General features: G+C 45.2%; 1 protein-coding gene across 1 annotated transcript in view; it reads left to right on the top strand.

The window, feature by feature from the left end:
* Window positions 1–15186: 15186 nt before the first annotated feature.
* LOC144699562 (transient receptor potential cation channel subfamily V member 6-like) overlaps window positions 15187–25046 on the top strand; it is a 57042-nt gene continuing 47182 nt past the window's right edge. The window contains exons 1-4 of the mRNA XM_078570603.1: window positions 15187–15388; window positions 19409–19506; window positions 21975–22097; window positions 23084–23224. Coding sequence (XP_078426729.1) covers window positions 15258–15388; window positions 19409–19506; window positions 21975–22097; window positions 23084–23224 — 493 coding nt within the window. The 5' untranslated portion in view covers window positions 15187–15257. The remainder of the gene's footprint in view (window positions 15389–19408; window positions 19507–21974; window positions 22098–23083; window positions 23225–25046) is intronic.

The raw sequence follows: 25046 nt of genomic DNA on the forward strand, positions 1-25046 counted from the left end.
TGATCTGAATGCAACCTGAACCCCACATTCCTGCCTACCCCCAATAACCTTTCATCCCCCTGTTAATCAAGAATCTGATAGAACTTTGCATTAGGTTTGAATGCAATATGGTTTATTCTGAAACTAGAGTCTTAAATCTGAAGAAAGGAAATTATGATGGTATGAGGGGCAAGTTGGCTATGGTGAATTGGGAAAATAAACTGAAAGATTTGACGTAGACAGGCAATGGCTAGTATTTAAAGAAATACTACATGGTCTACAACAGATACACATTCCTCTAAGGCACAAACACCCAAAGGGAAAGTTAAATCAAATTGTGGTGAATGAAAGAAAATGAGGATTGCATTAGATTAAAGGAAGTGGAGCTTAAGGATGCCAGAAAAAGTGGTAAACCTGGGGATTGGGAGCAATTTAGAACCCAGCAAAGGAGGACCAAGAAACTGATTAAGAAAGGGAAAAGAGAATATGAATGCAAACTAGCGAGGAACAAAAAGGGAGATTGTAAAAGCTTCTTTGGGTATGTGAAAAGGAAAAGATTAGTTAGGATAAATGTGGGCCCATAACAGGTGGGGACAGGAGAATTTATAGCAGAGAACAGGGAAATGGCAGAGAAACTAAACAGTTACTTTGCGTCTGTCTTGAGGGAAGAAGATACAGAAATTCTCCCAGATATACTAGGCTGCCAAGGGACTTGTGAAACTGAGAAACTAAAAGAAATTAGAATTAATTGGTAAAGAGGTACTACTTGAAAAGTGAACTGGATTGAAGGTTGATAAATCCTCTGGACCAGATGAGCTTCACTGCAGAGCGCTGAAGGAGGGGGCTAAAGCGATAGTGGATGCATTGGTGGTTATCATATAAATTCAATAGATTCTGGAAAGGTTGCTGTGGACTGGAAAGTAGCTAATGTAACCCCATTATTTAAGAAGGGAGGGAGAGAGAGAATGGAGAACTACAACCTGTTAGTTTGACGTCAGTGGTAGGGAAAATGTTAGAATCCATTATAAAGGATGTGATAACTGGACATTTAGAAAAGAATGTAAAAATTGGGCAGAGTCAATTATGAATGATTTATGAAGGGGAAATAATTTTTGATAAATTTGCTGGAGTTTTTTGAGGATATCACTTGCAGCACTGATAAGGAGGACCAGTGGATGTTGGATTTTCAGAAGGTCCCACACAGGGGGTTAGTAAATAAAATTAGAGCGCATTGGATTGGGGGAAATATACTGGTATGGATTGAGAATTGGTTAACAGACAGAAAGCAGAGAGTAGAAATAAACAGATCATTCTCAGGATGGCAGGCTGTTACTAGTGGGGTACCGCAAGGATCAGTGCAAGGTCCACAGCTGTTCACAATATATATAGATGATTTGGATGTGGGGACCAATAGTAATATTTCCAAATTTGCTGATGACATCAAACTGGGTGGGAATGGAAGTTGTGAGATGGATGCAAGGAGGCTTCAAGAGGACTTGGACAGGTTAAGTGAATGGGCTAGAATATGGCAGATGGAATATAATGTGAATAAGTGTGACATTATTCACTTTGTAGAAAAAACAGAAAGGCAGGATATTTCTTTAATGGTGTGAGGTTGGGAAGTGTAGACGTCAATAGGAACTAATCCTTGTCCATTAGTCACTAAAAGCTAGCATGCAGGTGCAGCAAGCAATTAAGAAGGCGAATGGTATGTTGGCCTTCATTGCAAGAGGATTCGTGTACAGGAGTAAAGATGTCTTGCTGCAGTTGTATAGAGCCTTGGTGAGACCTCACCTGGAGTATTGTGTACAGTTTTGGTGCCCTTATCTAAGGAAGGATATACTCTCCATAGAGGGAGTGCAACCAGATTAACCCTAGGGATGGTGGAATGTTTTATGAGGATAGATTGGGAAGACTGAGTCTGTATTCCCTTGAGTTTTGAAGAATGAGGGGTGACCTCATTGAAACTTATAAAATTATTACAGGGTATGATGGGGTGGATGTACATAAGATGTTTCCCCTAACTGCTGGATCTAAAACCAGGGGACAGAATCTCAGGATAAGAGGTAGGCGATTTAAAACTGAGATGAGGAGGAATTTCTTCACTCAGAGGGTGGTGAATCTTTGGAATTCTCTACCCCAGAGGGCTGTGGAAGCTTAATGATTGAACATGTTCAAAACAGAAATCAATAGATTTCTGGAGACCATTGACATCAAGGAATATGGAGATAGCATGGGAAGGTGGTATTGAGGTAGATGATCAGCCATGATCTATTGAGTGGCAGAGCAGGCTCGATGGGCTGAATGGCCTACTCCTGCTCCTATGTTCCTATGCCAAGGAGCTGTAGCATTTTTCCTTCTTGGTGCCAGAGGCCGCAGGAATGTAGGCTGCTCTGGAAGGAGAGTAGCCAGTTCTGCTGGCGCTTCCATCATGATTTTTATTGAGGAGCATATTAAGAAATCTTGTAGAAGCCTCATTCTGGCTGGAATCTGGATACAATGAGGGTATTACAGCCCAGTCTGCCGCCTCGCTTCATAGCCCTGGCGTCTGCAGGTGCACAATCCACTCCCTCATGAACATCAGCTTTCTCCCCTTCTTCCTCGTCTGAGGATGCATGCAGCTCCTCCATCTCTCTGCCTGCAAATTCCTCATCCCTTTGCTGCACGAGGTTGTGTAAAATGCGGCAGGCCACAATGATCTGAGAGGACTCTCTGTGGCAGCACCCTGCCTGAGCAGGACAGGCAGCGCAACCTCCTTTTCAGCAATCCAATGGTTTGTTCTGTTGTTGCCCTGGCTGAGGCATGGCAGACACTGTACCTCTCCTCTGCTGGGCATTGTGGATTCTGCACCGGTGCCATGAGTCAGGTCTTCTGTGGACATCCCCTATCACCCAGGAGCCACCCCTGCAGTTGCTGAGGGGGAGTAAGGATATAAGGATCATGAGAGCCCCTGGGAAATGAGCACACGCCTGCAGGGTTTGTGTGCAGTGATTATAGGCCAGCACTGGGAGAGAGAAAAGCCCTTATAGTTTATGAATGCTGCCGGCTGTTCCCAGGGAGCCCTCAGCGCTGCATTTGTGTAATCAATTGCTCCTTGTAGCTGTGGAAATCCAGTGATGGCAGCAAAACCCACAGCTGCCTGGCTCTCCGATTCTGTGCTGAATCACACAAATTCATTGGCTCTTGCGAACAGAACATTGGTGACCTCCCAGATGCATTTGTGAGTGGTTGACTGCGAGATGTCATACATGTCCCCAGTGAAGCCCTGGAAAGACCCGCTGGCGTAGAAATTAAATGCCTCGGTGACTTTTAAAGCTACTGGCATTGGATTGCATCCCAACCCACAAGGATGTCGGTCTTCATAAGGAGCTGTTATAGGTGAGCGATGGAAGCCCGTGACATCCTCAGCCACCTCCGACATTGTCTCTCTGACACTTGAAGGTAGTTATACTGCCACGGTATATTCGATTGTGCACCAATGCTTGCCATTGCATTGGACCCTGGTTGCCAATATCTTGAGCCGCCTGACCGCCTGTTGGCACTTCCGGTTAGCGTTCTGGCCATTGCTGTGCCTGACCCCGGGCAGCCCTCTGCCGGTTCCTGTGCAAGGGTGGTGGTGGCATAGTGGTAATGTCACTGGACTAGTAATCCAGAGGCCCAGGCTAATCCTCTGGGACATGGGTTCAAATCCCACCACCACAGCAGCTGGTGGAATTTAAATTCAGTTAATAAATCTGGAATTAAAAAGCTAGTGACCATAAAACTATTGTTGACATCTCATACTGTGTGGCTCGGATGATAGCACACTTGCATCTGAATCAGAATGTTGTGGGTTCAAGTCTCACTCCATAACTTCACACAAGAATTCAGGCTAGTACTGAAGGAGATTTTTGGGGCTGGGGTGCATCATCATTTTGATTTAATTTTGTAAGTTTCCTTCCACGTTTTTGTTTTAGTTACAGAGGCCCGCCAGGGGCTGTCACCCCCTCTGATGTTGATTTTAATCGGGTTGATTTTGATTTTGTTTTTCAAGGAGAGTTGTTGATTGTCGTAAAAACCCATTTGGTTTGTTCACTAATGTCCTTTAGGGTTGAAAATCTGCTGGACCTGCCCGTGACCCCAGAACCACAGCAATGTGGTTGACTCTTAAATGGCCTAGCAAATCCCTCACCTATCAAACCACTACCGAAAACCCAAGACAGAATGAAACCAGAAGGATCACCCGGCATTCGCCTAGACACCGGAAACGTCAACACCAAACCCAGCCCTGTCGACCTGGCAAAGTCCTTCTTACTAACATCTGGGGGCTAGTGCAACATCGAAAGAGCTGTCTCACAGACTAGTCAAGCAACAGCCTGACATAGTCATACTCACTGAATCATACCTTACAGACAATGCCCCAGACACCACCATCACCATCCCTGGCAGGACAGACCCAGCAGAGGTGGCGGCACAGTGGTATACAGTCGGGAGGGAGTTGCCCTGGGAGTCCTCAACATCGACTCTGGACACCATGAAATCTCATGGCAACAGATCAAACACAGGCAAGGAAACCTTCTGCTCATAGCCTTCCCCCACTCATCTGATGAATCAGTACTCCTCTATGTTAAACACCACTTGGATGAAGCACTGAGGTTGGCAAGGACACAGAATGTACTTTGGATGGGGGACTTCAATATCCATCACCAAGAATAGCACCACTACTGACCGAGCTGGCTAAGTCCTAAAGGACATAGCTGGTCTACCAAGGATGCAAGATCCTGAAGGCCAATGATGTGTTACCACATAGGAACATAGGAAATAGGAGCGGGAGTAGGCCATTCGGCCCCTTGAGCCTGCTCTGCCATTCAGTGAGACTATTGCTGATCTACCACAACGTTATTTTCCTGCACTATCCCCATATCCCTTGATGTCTTTAACATCTAGAAATCTATCAATCTCTGTCTTGATCATATTCAATGACTAAGCCTGCACAGCCCTGTGGGGTAGAGAATTCCAAAGCTGAGTTTTGGTCTCCCAGCAACTAAATAAGCAGTCAGATTCCTCCCTTTAATCAGCTTGAAGTGGGTATACTCAACCTGGTGTGTGTGCGCAGACTCCAGAATCAGCTATCATCTGCAGAATAAACACCCAGTGTGGATCTTCCAGAGAGCTCAGGTGACCTAACTGAGGCAGACTGCGAGTGGTTGGTGGTGCCGGCAGGAAAAGAGAAAAGCAGGAACTTTCAGTAGTATAGCACCTTTTGTAGCCTCAGGATATTCCAAACACTTTTACAACCAATGAGGTACTTTTGAAGTGCTATCACTGTTATAATGTAGGAAATGTGGCAGCCAATTTACGCACAGCAAGATGCCACAAACAACAATGTGACAATCTGTTTTTTTTGTTCAGAGATAAATATTGACCAGGATACCAGGGAGAACTTCCCTGTACTACTCTGGATAGTACCTCGGTATATTTTATGTCTATCTAAAAGGGCAGATGTGGCCTTGGGTTAACATCTCATCTGAAAGTCAGCACCTCCAACAGTGTGACATCCCTCAATACTTCACTGAAAGGTCAGCCTGGATTACATGCTCAAATTTCTGGAGTGGGCTTGAATCCATGATATCCTGAACCAAAGGCACACGTGCTATGAAGGCTGGGCCTGGTATCAACTGGAAAGACTAATCCTAGTTATAAGACATGAGGTGGCAGTGTGTACAAGGTGAGACTACTTTAGGCCAACCGAACATGCGACTGGTGGGTGTCAGCAAAGGATGCCCTGGCCTGATTTCCTCACTAAAAAGTCTATCGTGGAGCAGAAATGTACCCAATGCCAGGTACCCGCTGCCACAATCAAACCAGACCTTATCCTTGCCCGGGCTCCACGCACATTGATGTTCTCAGTGGAGTAACTGCTTTTAACCTTAAGTTCCTCAATTTTGACTAGTGACAAGGCAAAAGATTTTACTGCCTCGGTGTCTGAATTTTCACGGGGCAGGACTCTTAGGCCCCACTTTGGGGTGGGCATGGAGGCAGACAGCCACTAAAAAGAGCATCACCAGCCAGCGTGCCGACTCTGCGGCTCTATCCCACCCAAGGGCCATTTTCCCAGAAACCAGAAAGGAGGGTGTCCAGGCTAGGCAACTGACAGGTGGCCAATCGACCCTGTTTATGACCATTTAAGGTGTATTTTCAGAGGCTGACTGGGATTTTACTCCAAGTCGCACAGGAGGCACAGGACAGTGCTATTGCCTGGAGACAGTCCCCTCATGACAGATCAGGGTAAACCAGTGCCCCAGGCAGGCTTTAGAGACCGCTCCCCTACCTGCCTGTGTTCAGCTGCAGCTGTTGGTTGCCCTGTGGAGAGGTTTCTTCCCCCAACCCCCCCCTAATTGTGGCCCTAGCTGCTGGATGTATTTTTTATATTTTCAGAAGTTGCAGCAAGGGTGTCTCCACCTTGGGGTATCTTTTCCCTCTCACTTATCTGTAATGGCAGTTTGCTGCTTCTTCAGTACTGGAAGGTTTCCGATTGGCCCTCCAGCTTCAGGAGCCTGCCCACAATCCTTAATTGTATGGCAAGCCTGCACTCAGACCAATTGGAGGAAAATGATAGGTGAGGGACTGTTCCTCACACACCGAGGTGCCTGACGCCCATTTAAGCTTGAAGGTGAGAATCCTAAAGCCTACAGCTCCTGCCCCATGTAGATTCTGTACATTCCAAAACTAGTCCAAAGTAGCATAGCGCTGAATGTAACCAACCCTCCTGAAACAGTTCCATCCACATAAAGCTCTCCAATGTAATTCACACCCAGCCTCACAGCCATCTCCACTGGCCTCCCACTCTGGATTACTGACAATGCATCCCCTCACCAATTCCTTGTATCCCTCACTGTCAAAATCCCTCATTGCCCCATCTTTGTAAACCCCTCCATGCCTACAACTCTCCCCAAACTCTCTGTTTCCTCTGACTCTGGCCTCTTGTATGAAAGCCTCCTTTTATTCCATCGTTGGTGGCTGTACCTTAAGCTGTATGGGTTGCAGGCTCTGGAATTCCCTCCCTAACCCTCTTCTCCCCTCCACTCTCCTCCTTAAAGCCCAGTAAAATCCATTTCCTCGAACAAGCTTTTGGTCACCCTCTCCAAGCATCTCCTTCTTTGACTCGGTGTCTATTCGATGAAGCATCTTGCGCTGTTATTTTCTACATGAAACACATATGTAAATTGTTGCCATCAAGAGTTACCTGAAAGGGTGGAGAGAACAGATTCCCTAGTAATGTCCAAAAGAGAATGGTATAAATTCCTGTAAAGGGAAAATTTGCAGTGTTATATGGAAAGAGCATTGTGGGATTGTTTGGATAGCTCTTTCAAAGAGCCAGTACAGGTACAAGGGGCCGAATGGTCTCCTTCTCTGCTCAGTAATTCTATGAATTGCATGACTGGGGCCAATTATAAACTTTATTGCCAAACAGATGGTGGGTAGGTGGAATGGACCAGCCCACTGTTGCTGAGACTCTTTTACCATTTGTATTGATCCATTGAACTGGACTGAATTCGTTGGCGGGGAGGGCAATTATCTCCACACTGCAGCAGGGTTGAGAAGTGGTGCAGTCTGGGGAACAAATGCTGTCTGCGGCTGGAAAATATTTTCCTGTTCCTTCGGGCCCCGCTAAATAAAAAGATGGCCAAGCAATATCGGGGTATTTGATAAGTCCTTCCTAGGGTTGCCAACTGTGATTAAATATATTCTGGAGGTTTCATCAAATGACTTTCCTCCACACCCCAGCCATTAGTTGGCCAATACATCCATCCTTGTGATGTACGGCCTTCCTATGCTAATTGGAAAGCAAAAAGCCTCATTACCCAATTGGATGATGCTTGACTATCGCCTAAACAGCCTTTCTTTCCCATTTTCAATATTTTTATATCTAGTAAAGAGAAATGTTCAAAGAAAATGACAAAATAAACAATCATTTTTAATATTCCAATGATTTTTCTCCAGGGTTGCCTACAGCAGTGTCCTGGAGATTGATCTACATTTCCTGGAGACTCCAGGCCAATCCTGGAGTGTTGGCAACCTTTCAAGTAGTTCCCACTTGAAACAGACAGGAAGCCTAGCTTTCAACTTAAAGGCCCTGATCAAGATGTCAGTGGCTGGAACACCAGCACAGACAGTGCAGTAAGTTAATCATTTTCATGCCACTGTTGCTCCATTTGAGCATGGTTAACGTTGCCCCCTTCCAGATCAAAATGCAGGTCAGTGTGGTGCAGTGCATTCACTGCCCACCAGGTGGTGGTGTTGTATTACATCAAGACATCCAGGAGGAACGCCCATGTCAGAGCGCAGTATTGTCCCAGGGAGGGGATTGAAAGGTAAGAAATTTTAATTTATTAAATTTAATTTAAAATTTCTCAAATCTTCACATAACTTGTAAAATTGTTGGGTAAACACAGCCGCTATTCTGCATGACCAACATCCTATATACAACAATCACATAAATGAGCAGTTACCTGTTTCTCAGTGAGAGAGGAACATCAGCAGGAATGCCTGCTGTCACAGGATGTTTAACAACCAACTGAACCAGTGGAAGACATAGAGGAGATGCAATTCTAGACCTAGTCTTGGGGAACGAAGAAGTGAAAGTGGGTGAAGTGACAGTTGGCGACCATGTCGGGAACAGTGATCACAATTCAGTTAGATTTAGCATTACCATGGAAAAGGACAGAGATAAGGCAGGAGTAAAAGTCTTGAACTGGGGGAAGGCAAATTTTGTAGAAATGAGAAGGGACTTGCCTGAGGTGGACTGGACAGCACTGCTGGAGGATAAAACAGTGGAAAACCCATGGGAAGCACTAAAAAGCGAGATCCTAATTGTACAAAGTAGCCTTGTACATGTCCCCTACAAAATTAATAGTGGTACTGCCAAATCTAGATCCTCCTGGTTGTCTAGAGGAATACAGGGGAAGATCAAACAGAAAAAGAAAGCGTACGATAGGCACAAATCACTAAGCACTGCAGATAGCCAAGACAAATATAGGAAGTAAAAAAGGAAATAAGGAAATAAGGAAGTCAAAGAGAGGGCATGAAAAAAGATTAGCAAATAAAGTTAAAGATAACCCAAAGATGTTTTACCAATACATTAATGCTAAAAGGTTAATTAAGGAAAAAGTGGGACCTATCAGAGATGAAGATGGAAACTTGTGTGGAGATGCAGAGGCTGTGGGAAGGGTTTTGAATGAATATTTTGTCTCTGTGTTTACAAAGGAAAGGGAGGATGTAGATATAGTAGTCCAGGGGGAACACTGCGAGATATTGGACGGGATAGTCATAAAGAGAGAGGAAGTAATCGAAGGGTTGAAATCCTTGAAAGTTGATAAGTCACCAGGGCCAGATGGATTGTTTCCGAGGTTGCTGAAGGAAGTCAGGGAGGAGATAGCAGATGCTCTGAGGATGATTTTCCAATCTTCACTAGATACAGGGGAGGTACAGGAGGACTGGAGAAATGCAAACATAGTTCCATTGTTTAAAAAGGGATCAAAGGAAATGCCAAACAATTATAGGCCAGTTAGTCTTACATCGGTGGTGAGCAAATTAGTAGAATCAATCCTGAGAGATAGGATTAACTGTCATGTGGAAAGGCATGGACTAGTCAGGGATGGTCAGCATGGATTTGTTAAAGGAAGGTCTTGCCTCACAAATTTGATTGAATTCTTTGAGGAAGTGACAAGAAGGGTTGATGAAGGTAGTGCAGTGGATGTTGTGTACATGGATTTTAGCAAGGCATTTGACAAGGTCCCATATGGCAGATTGGTCAGGAAGGTAAAAGCCCATGGGATTCAGGGTAATGTGGCAAACTGGATAAAAGGTTGGCTTTGTAATAGGAAACAAAGGGTAATGGTTGATGGATGCCCTTGCGAATGGAAAGTTGTCTCAAGTGGTGTTCCACAGGGCTCGATGTTGGGACCCTTGCTGTTTGTGTTATATATTAACGATTTGGATGTGAACGTGGGGGCACAATTGGGAAATTTGCCAAAGATTGGCCGAGTAGTGGATAGTGTAGAGGATAGCCATAATCTCCAAAACGATATAGATGGGTTGGTGGAGTGGGCGGTAAAGTGGCAGATGGATTTTAACATAGAGAAGTGCGAGGTCATACATTTAGGGAGGTCAAACAGTTACAGGGATCACATAATAAATGGGAATATACTAAGAGGGGTAGATGAAGTGAGAGATCTTGGCATACAAGTACACAGGTCCCTGAAGGCAGCAGTTCAAGTAGACAAGGTTGTAAAGAAGGCATATGGAATGCTCTCCTTCATTGACAGAGGTATAGAATATAAAAGTAAGGATATAATGTTGGAATTGTATAAAACACTGGTGAAACCACAACTGGAGTATTGTGTGCAGTTCTGGTCACCACATTACAGGAAGGACGTAATAGCTCTGGAGAGAGTGCAGAGGAGGTTTACAAGAATGTTGCCAGGGTTAGAAAAGTGTAGCTATGAGGAGAGGTTGGATAGGTTGGGGTTATTTGCCTTAGAACAAAGAAGGCTGAGTGGTGACTTGATTGAGGTATACAAAAAGGGGACCATTATTTTCTGCAGTTCAAAGTATAAGTTGCCCACAAAAGGAAAATAGTGTTTGGTCTGTAGCTTTTTTTTAGTCATTTGTTACAGTAAAAGTTTTAAAACATTAAATTTTTGTCATGTCATTCTTTCAACTGGAAGTTAGAATCTCTTTAAAAGTTATCAGCCTCCATGGAGTTCGTAACAACCTACACTGGCTCCTGGTTGAACAACACTCCAATTTTGAAATTCTCATCCTTGTTTTCAAGTCCCTCCATGGCCTTGTCCCTCGCATCCACTGTAATCTTCTCCAGCCCCACAACCCTCAGAGATATCTGCACTCCTCTAATTCTGGCCTCATGTGCAACCTTGATTTTAATCACGCCAACATTTGTGGCTGTACCTTCAGCCGCTCAGGCTGTAAGCTCTGGAATTCCCTCCCGAAACCTCTCCACCTTCCTACCTTGCTTTTCTCCTTTAAAACACTCCTTAAAACCTATAATACCTCTTTGATATCGCCTTATGTAGCTTGGTGTCCACTTTTGTTTGGTAACAAAAACAGAAATTGTCGGAAATACTCCGACCGGAGGTCAAAGGAAGATCTGTGGAAACAGAGTACATGGACAGAATTTAGCTGTGGCGTCCTGCTGGGCCTGGAAGAGGGGGATGCAGATGGTGCCAAACACTGGGGCCCAGGTACTAGGGGGGGGCCTGGGCTCTGTGTTGTAAACAGAGTTTCTCATTGTCCACACTGAGCAGCCCGAGCTTCAGACCTGAAAGACCAACTTAAAAAAGAACCAGGTCTGTCAGGCCGAGAGTTGTGACCTTATGTTTTAAAGCTGGTCAGGTCAGTTTCATTGAGTTGCTGCTGCTTCCAACAGTCGGCCAGCTTTGTGATTCTGATTTTCTTTTTAAAGCCCATCAGAAAGCCACGAAGCTGCTCGGAAGTCAGCAACAGCACAGCAACTGAGAGAGTTATTGCTTCAGAAATGGTCAGTGAAATCACTAATTTTACAACCAATTGGATAGTTGGGGGGGGGGCGGGTGTGGTGCTGAGGTTGGGGGAAAGGTTAGATGGATGTCTGGAGGAGGGTTGGAAGGGGGTTGGGGGAGGTTAGGGGGTTTGGGAGGCAGGTTAAAGGGGGCTCCCCATAAGGGGAGGTTAGAGGGGGATTGGAAAGGGTTAAGGGGGTTAGAGGGGGATTGGAGAGGGCTGGGGGAGGTTAGAGGGGGATTGGAAAGGGTTAGGGGGGTTAGAGGGGGATTGGAGAGGGCTGGGGGAGGTTAGAGGGGGATTGGAGAGGGCTGGGGGAGGTTAGAGGGGGATTGGAGAGGGCTGGGGGAGGTTAGAGGGGGTTTGGAGAGGGCTGGGGGAGGTTAGAGGGGTTTGGAGAGGGCTGGGGGAGGTTAGAGGGGGATTGGAGAGGGTTGGGGGAGGTTAGAGGGGGATTGGAAAGGGCTGGGGGAGGTTAGAGGGGGATTGGAGAGGGCTGGGGGAGGTTAGAGGGGGATTGGAAAGGATTGGGGGAGGTTAGAGGGGGTTTGGAAAGGGCTGGGGGAGGTTAGAGGGGGTTTGGAAAGGGCTGGGGGAGGTTAGAGGGGGATTGGAAAGGGCTGGGGGAGGTTAGAGGGGGATTGGAAAGGATTGGGGGAGGTTAGAGGGGGTTTGGGGAGGGTTAGAGTGGGGTTTGAAGGGTGGGTGTTAGCTACAGAGTTGAATTGTTTTGTAAATGCAGTGACTTATTTGTAGCCATTTTCCTAACGTCAGTTGATTTCTCTGTGATTAATTATCCTTAGAGAATCAGCATTAGGCCTCCAATTGCACAATGTTACAGTCACTCTGCCTACTGCTAACTCATTATTCGTATGTCTATATGTCATTTGGATGGATGAAATGAGCTGGGCTGGATGGTCTTTGTTATCTGTAATTATATTGTGAACAGAGGGTGGAATCATGGCGGGAGTTCTGTTTATTTTATTGTTAATGGAAGTTTACAGTGAGCAGGCTTTGTGGAGTGAAATTGCCAGGACAGGAATGCTTAATGGGTTCAGAATGAATCAATAACCTGTTTTATCCTGCACATGATTTTCAAGAGTCTTTTCCATTGACTTCAATCTTGTCCTTTTATCCACTTACCTATTATCCCACTCTACCTTGGTGCTCCTATGAGTTTTTTGAGGTATTGAAATATTGTGATAAAATTGTGTGCATAGTCCTTATTGAAAACATATTGTAGTGAGAAGCAACAATCAGCAGAATCTTCAGACCTGCTGATCCAAGAAAACACAGATACAATTGTGAACCATTCAGTCTTTGGCCTCTGACCTCTTTAATGTTGTGTCATACAGAGACACCTGAGGGCTCCAATTCTTCTCACTGACGGTGAAGACCTATGTTGTTCAATCATTCTACTTTGTTGCTCAGGAGTCATTTGATTTTTCTACCCTGTGAGATTACTGATAAAATAGAATCCAATTACACCCCTTGTATGAAATAATTATATTGAATAATATCATGCACCCAGACAGGAAAAAGTCTTCTTCTACTTCTATAGAATGGAAAATATCTTGTGCAGTTTATCTGGGTTGCAAGTATTGAATCTTTCCCCAAAATATGAATTTACTGTCACTGTGTCCATATAGTGCAAGGTGCTGAACATGTTAATAAGGGATGAGGCAGTCACGGAAATCAGTGTTATTGTCTGCACAGCGATACCAATAAATAGTGGGACTTCTCCCTGTCAAATTAACAATATTGCACGATGCTGTTAAAGTAGAATTTATACTCACTGGTTTGTTTAATAGTCACAGTGGGATCACCTATAGGGAAAGGGGAAAAATATCATGCATGATTGAGGGGAAGGGTTAAAGTGGGGTGTTGGGGGTGGTGGGGAGAGGAATGAGGGATCCAGAAACAGGAAACCAGGAGAAGCACCAGGGCACATGATTTCTCTCCCTGGCCCTGGCATTGGGCATCCTGTCCATTGATTGCAGAACCAGTGAAGGCCCTGGTCCCCTTTCCCTGGGAGGCCCAATGATATTTCAGTGCAATCAGGCACTTGCCTGGACAGCATTGGACCTCCTACCGAATGAAGGCACCAGTAGGGCGGAAACCCCTCCCCCAAGAGTTGCCAGCCAATCAGAGGCCAGCAGCTTACCCTTACTGGCAGCACCACTAGCAGCGATGATTGCTGCCAGTAACACACTGGGGTCTTTTCTGGGGATCATCGCCAGATCCCTGAAGAGAGGTTAGTGGTGCAGGGTGGGTGTCATGGGGAGGGGGTCATCAGTGAGTGGAGGTGGGGGAGGTGGTTGGATGCCAGGCCATGGGCTGACTTTCTGATGCTGGGTCCCTCGATTGGGCACTGAGTGCCTGTGAACAAGGAACCTCCTGGTAGGCCATTAGCAAACACGGCAAGATTTCCTGGGTGGCTCTCTGGAGGCACAGTAGACTTGTGTGTCTAAACCTCTCTAAACCATCATTAACCTGGTGGGCTCAAGGATAGCTGGTCTCAAGTGGCTCTTTAATCAGCCTAAATGCCTTTTCACCACCAGCAGGCACATTTCTTCTGTCGGGCCTTTCCCAGCCTTTACTAAACACTACGAAACTTTGGATTTGTGGTACTTCTGCTCAAAAACTCCACCAAATGGCCTCTACTGGAGGTGCGCCCATGAGCACTGGATCGGGGTGGCTGACCATGGTAAACTAGGCTACAGCATGAAGAGTGGGCACTCAGACAGGTACTGAGGGTTGATGGTGCCCATGCAGCTGTTACCCCAGTGAGACTTAGCACCTTTAAACAGGAGGTTGGGCAGGTTAGCAGTGTTACACAATGTGACATTGGGTTGCGTGGAATTTACAGCACAGAACCAGGCCATTTGGTTCAACTGGTCTCTGCCAGTGTCTGTGCTCCACACAGTCCTCCTCCTAGTCCTCTTCATCTAACCCTCTCTGCGTAGCCATAGATTCCTTTCTTACATACTGATCTAGCTTCCCCTTAAGTATAAATGCTATTCGCCTCAGCTGCTCCCCGTGGTAGCGAGTTCAACGTTCTCACAGATACCAAAACATTGCTCACAGAAATGAAACTATCCCTTGATGCTGATTGTTTGTATTTACTGTCAAGAGTGCATACAATCTCCCAAACTGCAGTTTTCCAGCAAATTATCTGAGATCTTCACACCTCCCTTATTCCCCTGCCAATCAATCACTTTGTAATGGGACAGTTTGCCAAACGAGGGAAAAAAATCTCTCCCGGCTGCCGTGACGACGCCCTCAGTAGGAGTGACCACCTCAAGTCAGCTGTTGTGTCACCAACAACCTTTAGTGACTTCTTAAAGGGGCTGCGCTCACAAACCGGCCCTTGAGCAAACGAAGGGTAAAAGAGGTGTCCCTGCATCTTGTACCTTAGACCTGCCTCCTGCACCCCTCCCTCACCCCTGTGTTCTACACTGCGGGGGGAGGCAAGGGACCCCTTTGGTTTGTTCATTGCAAGAAGAAACAGCTGGGCAGGCAGTAGAGGGTTAAACCAGGAAGTGAACTCAGTGCAGAATACAAGCTGATTGCATGTGGGCTCTGAGCAGGAGCCGTTCACAGCAGATTCTCACCAACTTGAGGTGATTTTAAGGGACTTTTGGAGATTTTGGGAATAGAGGGAGTTCTTTGCTCTGGCTCCTGACAGCTAATCTTCCCGGGCACAGAAAGAAAGAGCTGGAGGCGACAAGCGAAGAATGATGGGACTTGTGTTGGGAAATGGTCGATGGTCCGTCTCCAAATGTGTCAATGAGCTGTCATTGATACTCCAGCCCAGGATTGCGCAGGAGGAGAGAATCGATGAGCTTCACGTCTTGCAGCACAAGAGGTGAGACTGAGTGCCTGTTGTCTGTAGAAAAAAGCCTCCTCAGCTGGCCTGGGTTAGGGAGAGGAAATAAATCATTCAATACCCATGATACCTGCCGGAAGAGGGGCATGGGTGGGCACCGAGAGTGAGGATAAGCTGTGGTGCCTATACCGTTGTTCAATAACCTCACAGCACTTGCTGCCTGAGCTCGCTTGTGATGAATGTCTGTTTGATCACAGTGTTGGAGCCTGATTCTGCCCATTGCAGACCGGCATTCCCAACAGGGATCCTTAGGTGGTGCATTTCTTCTTTCCTAAACCTAAAGATCCTGGTGAAAACACTTTGAGATGCTCTGAGGTAGCGAAGGGCACTGTATAAATGCCAACTAAATGATAGCTTGGAACCCAGCCTGGGGATCCTGTCTTGTTCTGCATGAGCTACTTACTGAATCAGTCACTGAGTGACATCAAAGTCAATGGGAAAGAAAGTTGGACAGACCTGTAACAGGCGAGTCTGTAACAGGTGAGTGGGTAATGAATGTGTAACGGGCGAGTATATAGTGGGGCAGTTTGTAACGAGCGAGTGTGTAACCATGCGATTCAGGCAAGTGTGTAACGGGTGAGTGTATAGCGGATGATTGTGCAACAGGTATCTGTGAATGGGTGAGTGTGTAATGGCTAGGTGTGTAATGGATGTGTAAAGAGTGTAACAAGTGTGTAAAGAGCAAGTGTGTAACTGGCAGGTTTGTAGTGAGTGTGTAACAGGTGAGTGTGTAATGGGAAAGCGTGTAGCAGTTGATCATGTAACAGGTAGGTGTGTAATGATTGTGTAACCAGCAAGTTTGGAGCAAGTGTGTAATGGACAAGCATGTAATGGGCGAGTGTATAACATGTGTGTAAAGACTAAATGTGTAATGGGTGAGTGTGTAACAGGCAAATACGTAACGGGTGAATGTGTAATAGGTATGTAATGGGTGAGTTTTGTAATGGGCAGGTGTGTAATGGGTTGGTGTGTAAAGGGTGGATGTGTACCATGTGTAAAGGGTGGGTGTGTAAAAGGGGATGATCTGTTACCACCAAGCTTTAAACCATTTAGTGCAGCAAGTTGCTTTTATGTTGCGTGATGAATGTATTGAAACACAGAAATTTTCAAGGAAGGTAAAAAATCGGACAACATATTCATTTTGATGCCCCTCAAGCTCAGTGTTAACTCTCTCCCCTCTCGAGCCAGAAGGTTCACTTTGAGTCCCAGTCCAGAGATTTGAGCACATCATCCATGTTGACACTTCCGTGCAGTACTGAGGGAATGCTGCACTATTGGATGTACCACCTTTAAGATGAAATGTTAAAGCCCTGTCAGCCCTTTCAGGGGCCTGTAAAATTTCCAATGGCGTGAAGAAGAGCAGGGGATTTTCATATCGGCAATATTCATCCCTCAGCCAACACCACTAAAAGAAAGCCTGGTCATTATCACATGGGTTTGTGGGATCTTGCTTTGCACAGATTAGCTGCCAGGTTTCCTACATTACAACAGTGACTACATTTCAAAATTACTTTGTTGGCTGTAAAGCACTTTGGGACATCATGAGGTTGTGAAAAGTGCTTTCTCAATGCAAATCTTTTTAAATATCCTTAGTGAGCCTCGTGTTGTTCATATCCTGTTTTTTTTTTAACCAAATATTGCAAACAAGAGGTTGGAATAAACACAATGACACAGGCAGAAATTAATCCCTTTCAGGCCTGAATCATAGTTTGGAGCAAACCTGCTGCATGTTTTTATCGGCCCATGAATCGTGTGAGTGGGGTCAGGGTGGGGAGGTGGGGGATGAGTGGGAACAGCAATGGATTTGGAAGGTGTTACACTACATTTTCCACAGTTAACTCCACTTTAATGACATTTTGAACAATACAGATTTGGCATCGATCTATCTATCTCTCTTTATCTCTCTCTCTCTCTATCTCTATCTCTCACTCCATCTCTCACTCTCATTCTCGCTCACACTCTCTCTCACCCCCTCGCTCACCCTCTCTCTCACTCACTCTCTCATTCACTCTCTCTCACTCTCAGTCTCACTCTATCTCTCTCTTGTCTGTTTCTCTCTTTCACTCCATCTCTCTCTTTCTCATTCTCTCACTCTCCCTCCCTCTATCTCTCCCTCCCTCTCTTCTTCTCTCGCTCTCTCTCTTTCTTTCTCTCTCTCACTCTCCTCTCTCACTCTCCTCTTTCACACTCCCTCTCACTCCCTTTCCCACTCCCTCCCTCACTCTATCTCTCTATCTCACTCCATCTCTCTGTCCCACCCTCACTCTATCTCTCTCTCTCTATCTTAATCTCACTGTCACTCTCTCTCCCTCCCTCACTCTAACTCTCTCTCCCTCCCTCACTCTATCTCTCTCTCTTTCTACCTCACTCTTTCACTCACTCACTCTTACTATGTCTCCCTCTTTCTCTATCCCTCACTCTGTCACTCTCTCTATCTCACTCACTCTCTTACTCTCACTCTATCACTCTCTCCCTCTCTCTCCCTCACTCTATCTCTCTCTCCCTCACTCTATCTCTCTCCCTCACTCTATCTCTCTCTCCATCACTCTATCTCTCTCTCTATCTTTCTCTCCCACTCTCCCGCTCTCTCTCACTATCTCACTCGCTCTCTCACTCCCTCCATCTCTCTCTCCCGCTCTCCCGCTGTCTATCTCACTCTCTTTCTCATTCTCACCCTATCTCTCTCCCTCTCCCTCACTCTATTTCTCTCCCTCACTCTATTTCTCTCCCTCACTTTCTCTCACTTTCTCTCTCTATCTCTCTCTATCTCTCTCTATCTCTCACTCTGTCTACTAATCTATCTAGCTCACAACCCACCTATCTTATGTACCTATTAACCAACTATGTTTCTTGTATCTTTCTCTGTCTCTGTGTATCTCTTATCTTTTTGTGTCTGTGCCTGCCTCTCACTATGTATCTAATTACTGATGATCTCTATCTCTATGCATGTATCCATTTTATCAATCAATACTATGCATGTATCCATTTCTATCCATCTATAAATATAATTTTTTTCTCTAACAATATTTCCATTTGCTGTCTATCCCTGTCTCTATGTGTCTATTTATCTCTCTATCTATGTTAATATTCACTGTCAACCTGTCTATCTGTTTATTCTGCTATCTCTCTAGCCTGATGGCTGATATAGTACTTGTAGTATCCATTTTACTGCCCAGTGCATAACACAGAACTCGTCTGGTGACTCATTAAGCGATGTATTTACTCGGTTCACCGTAGAACTTTTTTACAGTCAGTTTTAAATGGTATTAATGGTAACTGTATCCTGACATTGTGGCGTGTTGAAGATTCTCAACATTTTCACTGGTCACATATGATTCTCACTACCCTCAGCCTGCAGATTAGACCCAGTCAATGTTCAAAGACTTATTGAGATGAATAGGTGATAATTTTACATGAGATCTAGCTGGGAACAGGCAAAATGTATTATCACATTTTCATAAAATAAGATTGGGTTAAATATAGTTTTGAGAGTTGTAGCATTCTCAGCTTGTGACCTGCTGTGCTAATTCTACCCTCAGTATCTCAGGGGTGAAACTTTTTGACGTATCTGCCAATGAACCAGGAGGAGATGAAGAATTTTTTTTAATGCAGCAAATTGTTAGGATTTAGAATGCGCTCCTCCTGAAATTGTAGACCCAAAAGTTAGTTTCAGAAGTGATTTGGAGAAATAATGGAAAAAGAAACATTAACAGGGCAATGGGAAAGACCAGGGCAGTGGAACTAATTGGATAGCTCTTTCAAAGAGCCAGCACAGGCACAATGGGCTGATTGGCCTCCTTCTATGTTGTAGGATTCTGTGATTCCGTGGGAGAATTGTTCACCAACCCTAAGACAAAGTAACAAGCCTGGAGAGCAACATGTCCTCCAATCAAGTTAGCCTCGACCAGATTGGTGTGACAATCAATATCTTCATTGTTTTACTCCTTCAACTTTGCTATCAATGACCTCAATCTGATCTTTGGGATTCTCCCCCTACAGAATCATGGAAACACCTCTGTTTATAGCTGCAAGAGCAAATGATGTCAGTGCCATTAAGAAACTCCTTGAGTCTCCCTCCATAGACCCTTTTGAAAAAGGTGAGAGTCTGCATTTTATTTTGAGAAAAGGAATGAATGGGTTGATGTTTCCATTTTGTTCTAAGACTGTAACATATGACAAATGGCACAGAAATAGGCCATTCAGCCTAATCAGTCATATGCTCCACTTGAGCCTCCTCCCATCTTTCCTTGTCTAGCTCTATCAGCATAATCCTCTCTTCCCTTCTCTCACATATGCTTGACTAGTTTCCTTTTAAATGCATCTAAACTATTTACCCGAACCATACCCTGTGATAGCGAGTTCCACATCCCCGCCACTCTCTGGATAAAGAACTTTCTTCTGACTTCCTTATTTGAATTTGTGGTGACTATTTTATATTGACGGCTTTTAGTTTTGCTCTTCCCAACAAGAGGACATTCTCTCTAAGTAGAATTGTTGTTCCTTTATCCCAATCCCACCGTTGGGATGAAATGCTGGTTGGGAACCCAGGAATGCTGGTGGAGGGACCCTGAAGGAGATTTTAGAGGAGGTAACCAATTAAGTGGCTGCCTTTGGTAACCCCATCCAATTAAGGACAGTGGGCAAGCTTGCAAGTCTGGGGGGCCAATAGGAGGCCACCCAACACTGAAATAGTTGTAGCCCCACTGCCAGAGGTGGGCTCTGCTGAAATCTATTGGGAGGTATGAGGGTGCATCCATTTACGGTTGTCAGTCACAAGTGAAGGATCTGATGAGGGCCCAAACAGCTGGTGCTGTTAGACGGGAGGGGGAAAACCCTCGACGGTAATGGGCACTGCCAGGGTTATAGCTGTTTATAAGTGCAGTGTCTTCCCCATTGAATGTAGGCTCCGACTCTGAAGGCTACTGGACTGCCACTGGGAGTCTGTCTCCTTCTCACCATCAGCCACATGGGTCGATTGGTTGTAGTGATGTTGATTACAGAAAATATCTGTTAAGGAAGTCTTCATAATCTTCTGTATGTTCACAGCAAGTCTTAATTAACTATTTGTATCAATTTACATATATACAGTAAAGGGTACAGGCAAGGAGCTATCACCATGTCTAGATCTTAACACATCGCTGGCCAACACCACACTGACCACACTCTGGGTCATGTGCCTTCTTACATCACTGTGTCGCCAATACTGTGCTCACTCCCACATTAACCCCGTATATACCAGACCCTTATACTACATGGATAGCCTGTATACCAGCTGGAACATCCAGATGTATGCTCTTAATTAAACCCTCAAATAGCTGAATTAGCTACCTACTTTGGCCAGTCAGGTAAACAGTCCCGCCATTACACCCATCCCTTGCAGAAGGTGAAACATGCTGGGGAGCCTGATAAGGTTTATAATAAAGTTCAGACATGCCCCCTCCCCCCCACACACCGCCAGGCCTACCTCATGCGCTACTGAACATTTTGTCCTCTGTACCTACTCTAGCAAAACCTTCCATAATTTTAAAGACTTCTATTATCATTCAGCATTCCCAGCCTGTTTCTCCTCTCTTGATAGGTATAGCATACCAATCTTTATATCATTCCACAACAGAGCATTCAGAGGCAACAATATATCTGAGATGACATTTTAACGCTCTCATTCAGAAAAGCCAGTAATAACCGGAGGGTTAGGGATTTGAAGAATTACTTTACAAGACTCCTGTCATTAGACAGGAATTCAGATTACAGAGTTGGCCATATTGCTGGCTGTGTCCATAATTCTTCAGCTTTTAAATTCCCTCCCTAAACCTCTCCACTCTCTACGCTCACTTCTCCCTTAAGGCACTCCTTAAAACCTACTTCTTTGAACAAGCTTGTGATCACCTGTTCTAATGCCTCCTCTTTTGGCTCAATGTCATTTTTTTGTCTGATAATGCTTCTTTGAAGCACCCTTGGGTCATTTTACCACCTTAAAAGGTACTATATAAATGCATGTTGTTGTTGTATAGTGATGAACTCCAATCACTACACTGGGAACAATGGTGCATTGCTGCCAATATTCCAAATGATTCATTCTGATGTATTATGGGTAATAATCAAATGACCTTGAGGACCATCATAATACTTGCTAAGCCTCATTAATTGCAGCTTCATACTCATTGCATATGTTTGGTGAATGATTGATAATCACACTTGATGTAGGGGCTGGGAGTGACGCACTGACTGTGATACTGTGATGCAGCACCGTGGGATGATCAGTGTTTGAAGCAGGGTTGCCAACTCTGGATTGGACATGTTCAAGGAGATTTCTTTACACGACTGCCAACCTCAATTCTCCTGTTCAGTCAAACAGCTTGTTTCCCCATCTCCAATATTATAATGGCTGTCAAAGAAAATTAAGAGATAATTGTTTTAATACCATTGATGATTTCTAACTTGTAGCTGTGTCCAAGATTTGATCTTTAATTTCCAAAGACTCCAGGAAGTTCCTGGAATGTTAACAACACTAGCTTAATGCAAACCCAGTAGTTTGTGTAATTGTAGCTGCTTTATTTCCTGATAGGAGTGATGGGTGAGACAGCATTGCACGTAGCAGCATTGTACGGTAATTATGAGGTTGTAACCACGCTCCTTGAAGAAGTGCCAGATCTCATCAATGTACCAGCCACCTCTGAGCTGTATGAAGGTAGTCTTCAAAGTTTCATTCGTTTCTTTTGTTTCTTGTTAACCAAAAATGGTTTGGGTTGAGTTATACAGTAGGATGGGTGGGGTCAAAACGCATGGATAGGTAAGGATTGAAGAGTTTGTTGATGTATTGATTGAGTTGTGGCATTGAGTAATCATTTAGATATGAGAGATGGATAATGAGTGGGGAATGGGAGAGGGAGAATTAGTGAGGAATGGAGGGATGGGTACTGAGTGAGGAATGGGGGATAGGGAATGGGGATGGGCAGAGAGTGGGGAGTGGGGGGTGGTGGGCAGCGAATGAGGAATGGGGAGATGGGCAGCAAGTGAGGAATGGGAGGATGGACAGGGAGTGAGGAATGGGAGGATGGCCACTGAGTGAGAAATGGGAAATGGGCAATGAGTATGGAATGGGAACTGGGCAGTGAGTGAGGATGGGGGATGGGCGGTGAGTGAGGAATGGGGAGATGGGCAACAAGTGAGGAATGGGAGGATGGGCAGTGAGTGAGGAATGGGGGATGGCCAGTGGGTGAGGAATGGGGGATGGGCAGTGAGTGAGAAACGGGGGATGGCCAGTGAGTGAGGAATGGGAGATTGGGCAGTGAGTGAGGAATGGGGGTATGGGTGGTGTGTGAGGAATGGGGGTATGGGTGGTGTGTGAGGAATGGGGGATGAGCAGTGAGTGAGGAATGGGGGGATGGGCGGTGTGTGAGGAATGGGGGATGAGCAGAGTGAGGAATGGGAGGATGGGCAGTGAGTGAGGAATGGGGTGATGGGCGGTGTGTGAGGAATGGGGGGATGGCCAGTGAGTGAGGAATGGGGGGATGGGTGGTGAGTGAGGAATGGGGGGATGGGCGGTGAGTGAGGAATGGGGGGATGGCCAGCGAGTGAGGAATGGGAGATTGGGCAGTGAGTGGTGCTTGGGGTTTGGGGCAGGAGAATGGCACTGAGCAATCGGAATTGACTGCATATCATTTTGTTGGATAGGTAGGACAGCCCTGCACATTGCTGTGGCAAATGAAAATGTTCATTTGGTTAAAGAACTGATAAACCAAGGAGCTGATTTGGCATCATCACGTGCAACCGGGATCTTTTTTAGGAGAAGTGAAAATAACCTCATTTACTATGGTAAGTGTTCATCATAATTTGCTTCTGAATGTACAGGAAATCACAATCCTCCCCTTTAGTAATCCAGCTGGACATCTTCAGTAACAGAAAACCTTCGACTGCTCCTCACCATCAACTATCCCATTTGTGTGAGGTCTTTCATGGGAATGGATGAACAAGAGTAGACTGCCTGGTTTACTCCAGCATTTTGTGAACCATGTCAACCCTATTTCTTCTTTATCCCAATTCCCCTTTCTCCATGTCCCCAATGCCTTAACTTCCCAACTACGTATCCCATTTTTAAACACCACTTTGATCTTCTGGGGAGGTTCTTTAGGGACATTTAATTGGTTTCAACTGAATTTTATGACTTTGCCCCCTTGCCTGTGTTTTCCTTTTGGAAGGAAGGATCATTCCCTGTCAAAAACACATTTCCCGTGGTTGACCACCCATTGCAGTCCAAATACAAACATTTATTTATCTCAATTTCTGCTAACACGTCTTATTCATGAATTTCAATGACATTTCCTCGAAGCAGGAAAAGTGAGACAGTGGTGTGGTATGTCACAGTCTGCTGCCACCATATATGTAGAGGATCTCGATGTAGACCTCAAGGGATCTGTCTCTATGCTATATATACTAAGTAAGATATTGAGACTGACAAGGGTTCTGGTCGAACACAAGTAGCTGAAGTTTATTACTAGCAACAACTATATACAACTCTGCACAGGCCTTGATTTGGCCTGGGTCCTAAAAGCTACATAGGCTGATTATTTGACTATATGCCAGACTCATAAAATATACATAGAGTCTTGCTGATACAGGGTCATAGGCAGTAGTGAGCATCTGCAATAGTGAGCACAGGCAATAGTGAGCATCCAACATGGAGGCTGTACTTTTATATTCCAGCCTCTCACACAGTGATGTCACTCTGCAGCTTCTTAAAGGTGTACCTTTACATGTCACTGTCTGCATTTGATTTCTCAAATATTCCATTTGTGCAGGAGCTAGACCAGACACACCAGCAGAAGTCATTGCTGTCATTATGGGAAAGTCTGTGTGACAAGCAATCTCAGAGATTTAACACTATAGCCAATTCTGGAGAGGCAAACATTGTTTCGACTAGAGTACAAGAAGAGGAGTTTTTTTTTGATTCATTCACAGGATGTGGGCTTCTCTGGTTGGGCCAGCATTCATTGCCCATCCCTAATTGCCCTTGAGAAGGTGGTGGTGAGCTGCCTTCTTGAACTGCTGCACCTTATGTGGTGTAGATGTACCCACAGTGCTGTTAAGAAGGGAGTTCCAGAATTTTGACCCAGCAACAGTGAAGGAACGGTGATATATTTCCAAGTCAGATGGTGAATGACTTGGAAGGGAACTTCCAGGTGGTGGTGTTCCCATCTATCTGCTGCCCTTGTCCTTCTAGATGGTAGTGAGCTTGGAAGGTGCTGTCTAAGGAGCCTTGGTCAACTCCTGCAGTTAATTTAAGATCTGGGATTGGATTGAATAAGAAGTGAGCACCTGTGCAGGCTAAACCATTTTGGACCAAGGGAATATACAGCACAGAAACAGGCTAATATAAAATAAAAACTGAAAATGCTGGAAAAACTCAGCAGGTCTGACAGCATCTGTGGAGAGAGAAACAGTGTTAACGTTTCGAGTCCATATGACTCTTCTTCAGAGCTAAAGAGAAGTAGAAATGTGAGGGAATTTATACTGTTTAAGTGGGGGGTTTGCTGTGGAGCAGGTAAAGCCGGATAGAAGGTCAGCGATAGGTGGGGGCTAAGGAGAGATTGACAAAGATGTCATGGACACAAGACAAAGAGATTGTTAATAGTAGGGT

This window comes from Cetorhinus maximus, chromosome 24 (genome assembly GCF_964194155.1).
Source record: "Cetorhinus maximus chromosome 24, sCetMax3.hap1.1, whole genome shotgun sequence".
NCBI classification, from domain to species: domain Eukaryota; kingdom Metazoa; phylum Chordata; class Chondrichthyes; order Lamniformes; family Cetorhinidae; genus Cetorhinus; species Cetorhinus maximus.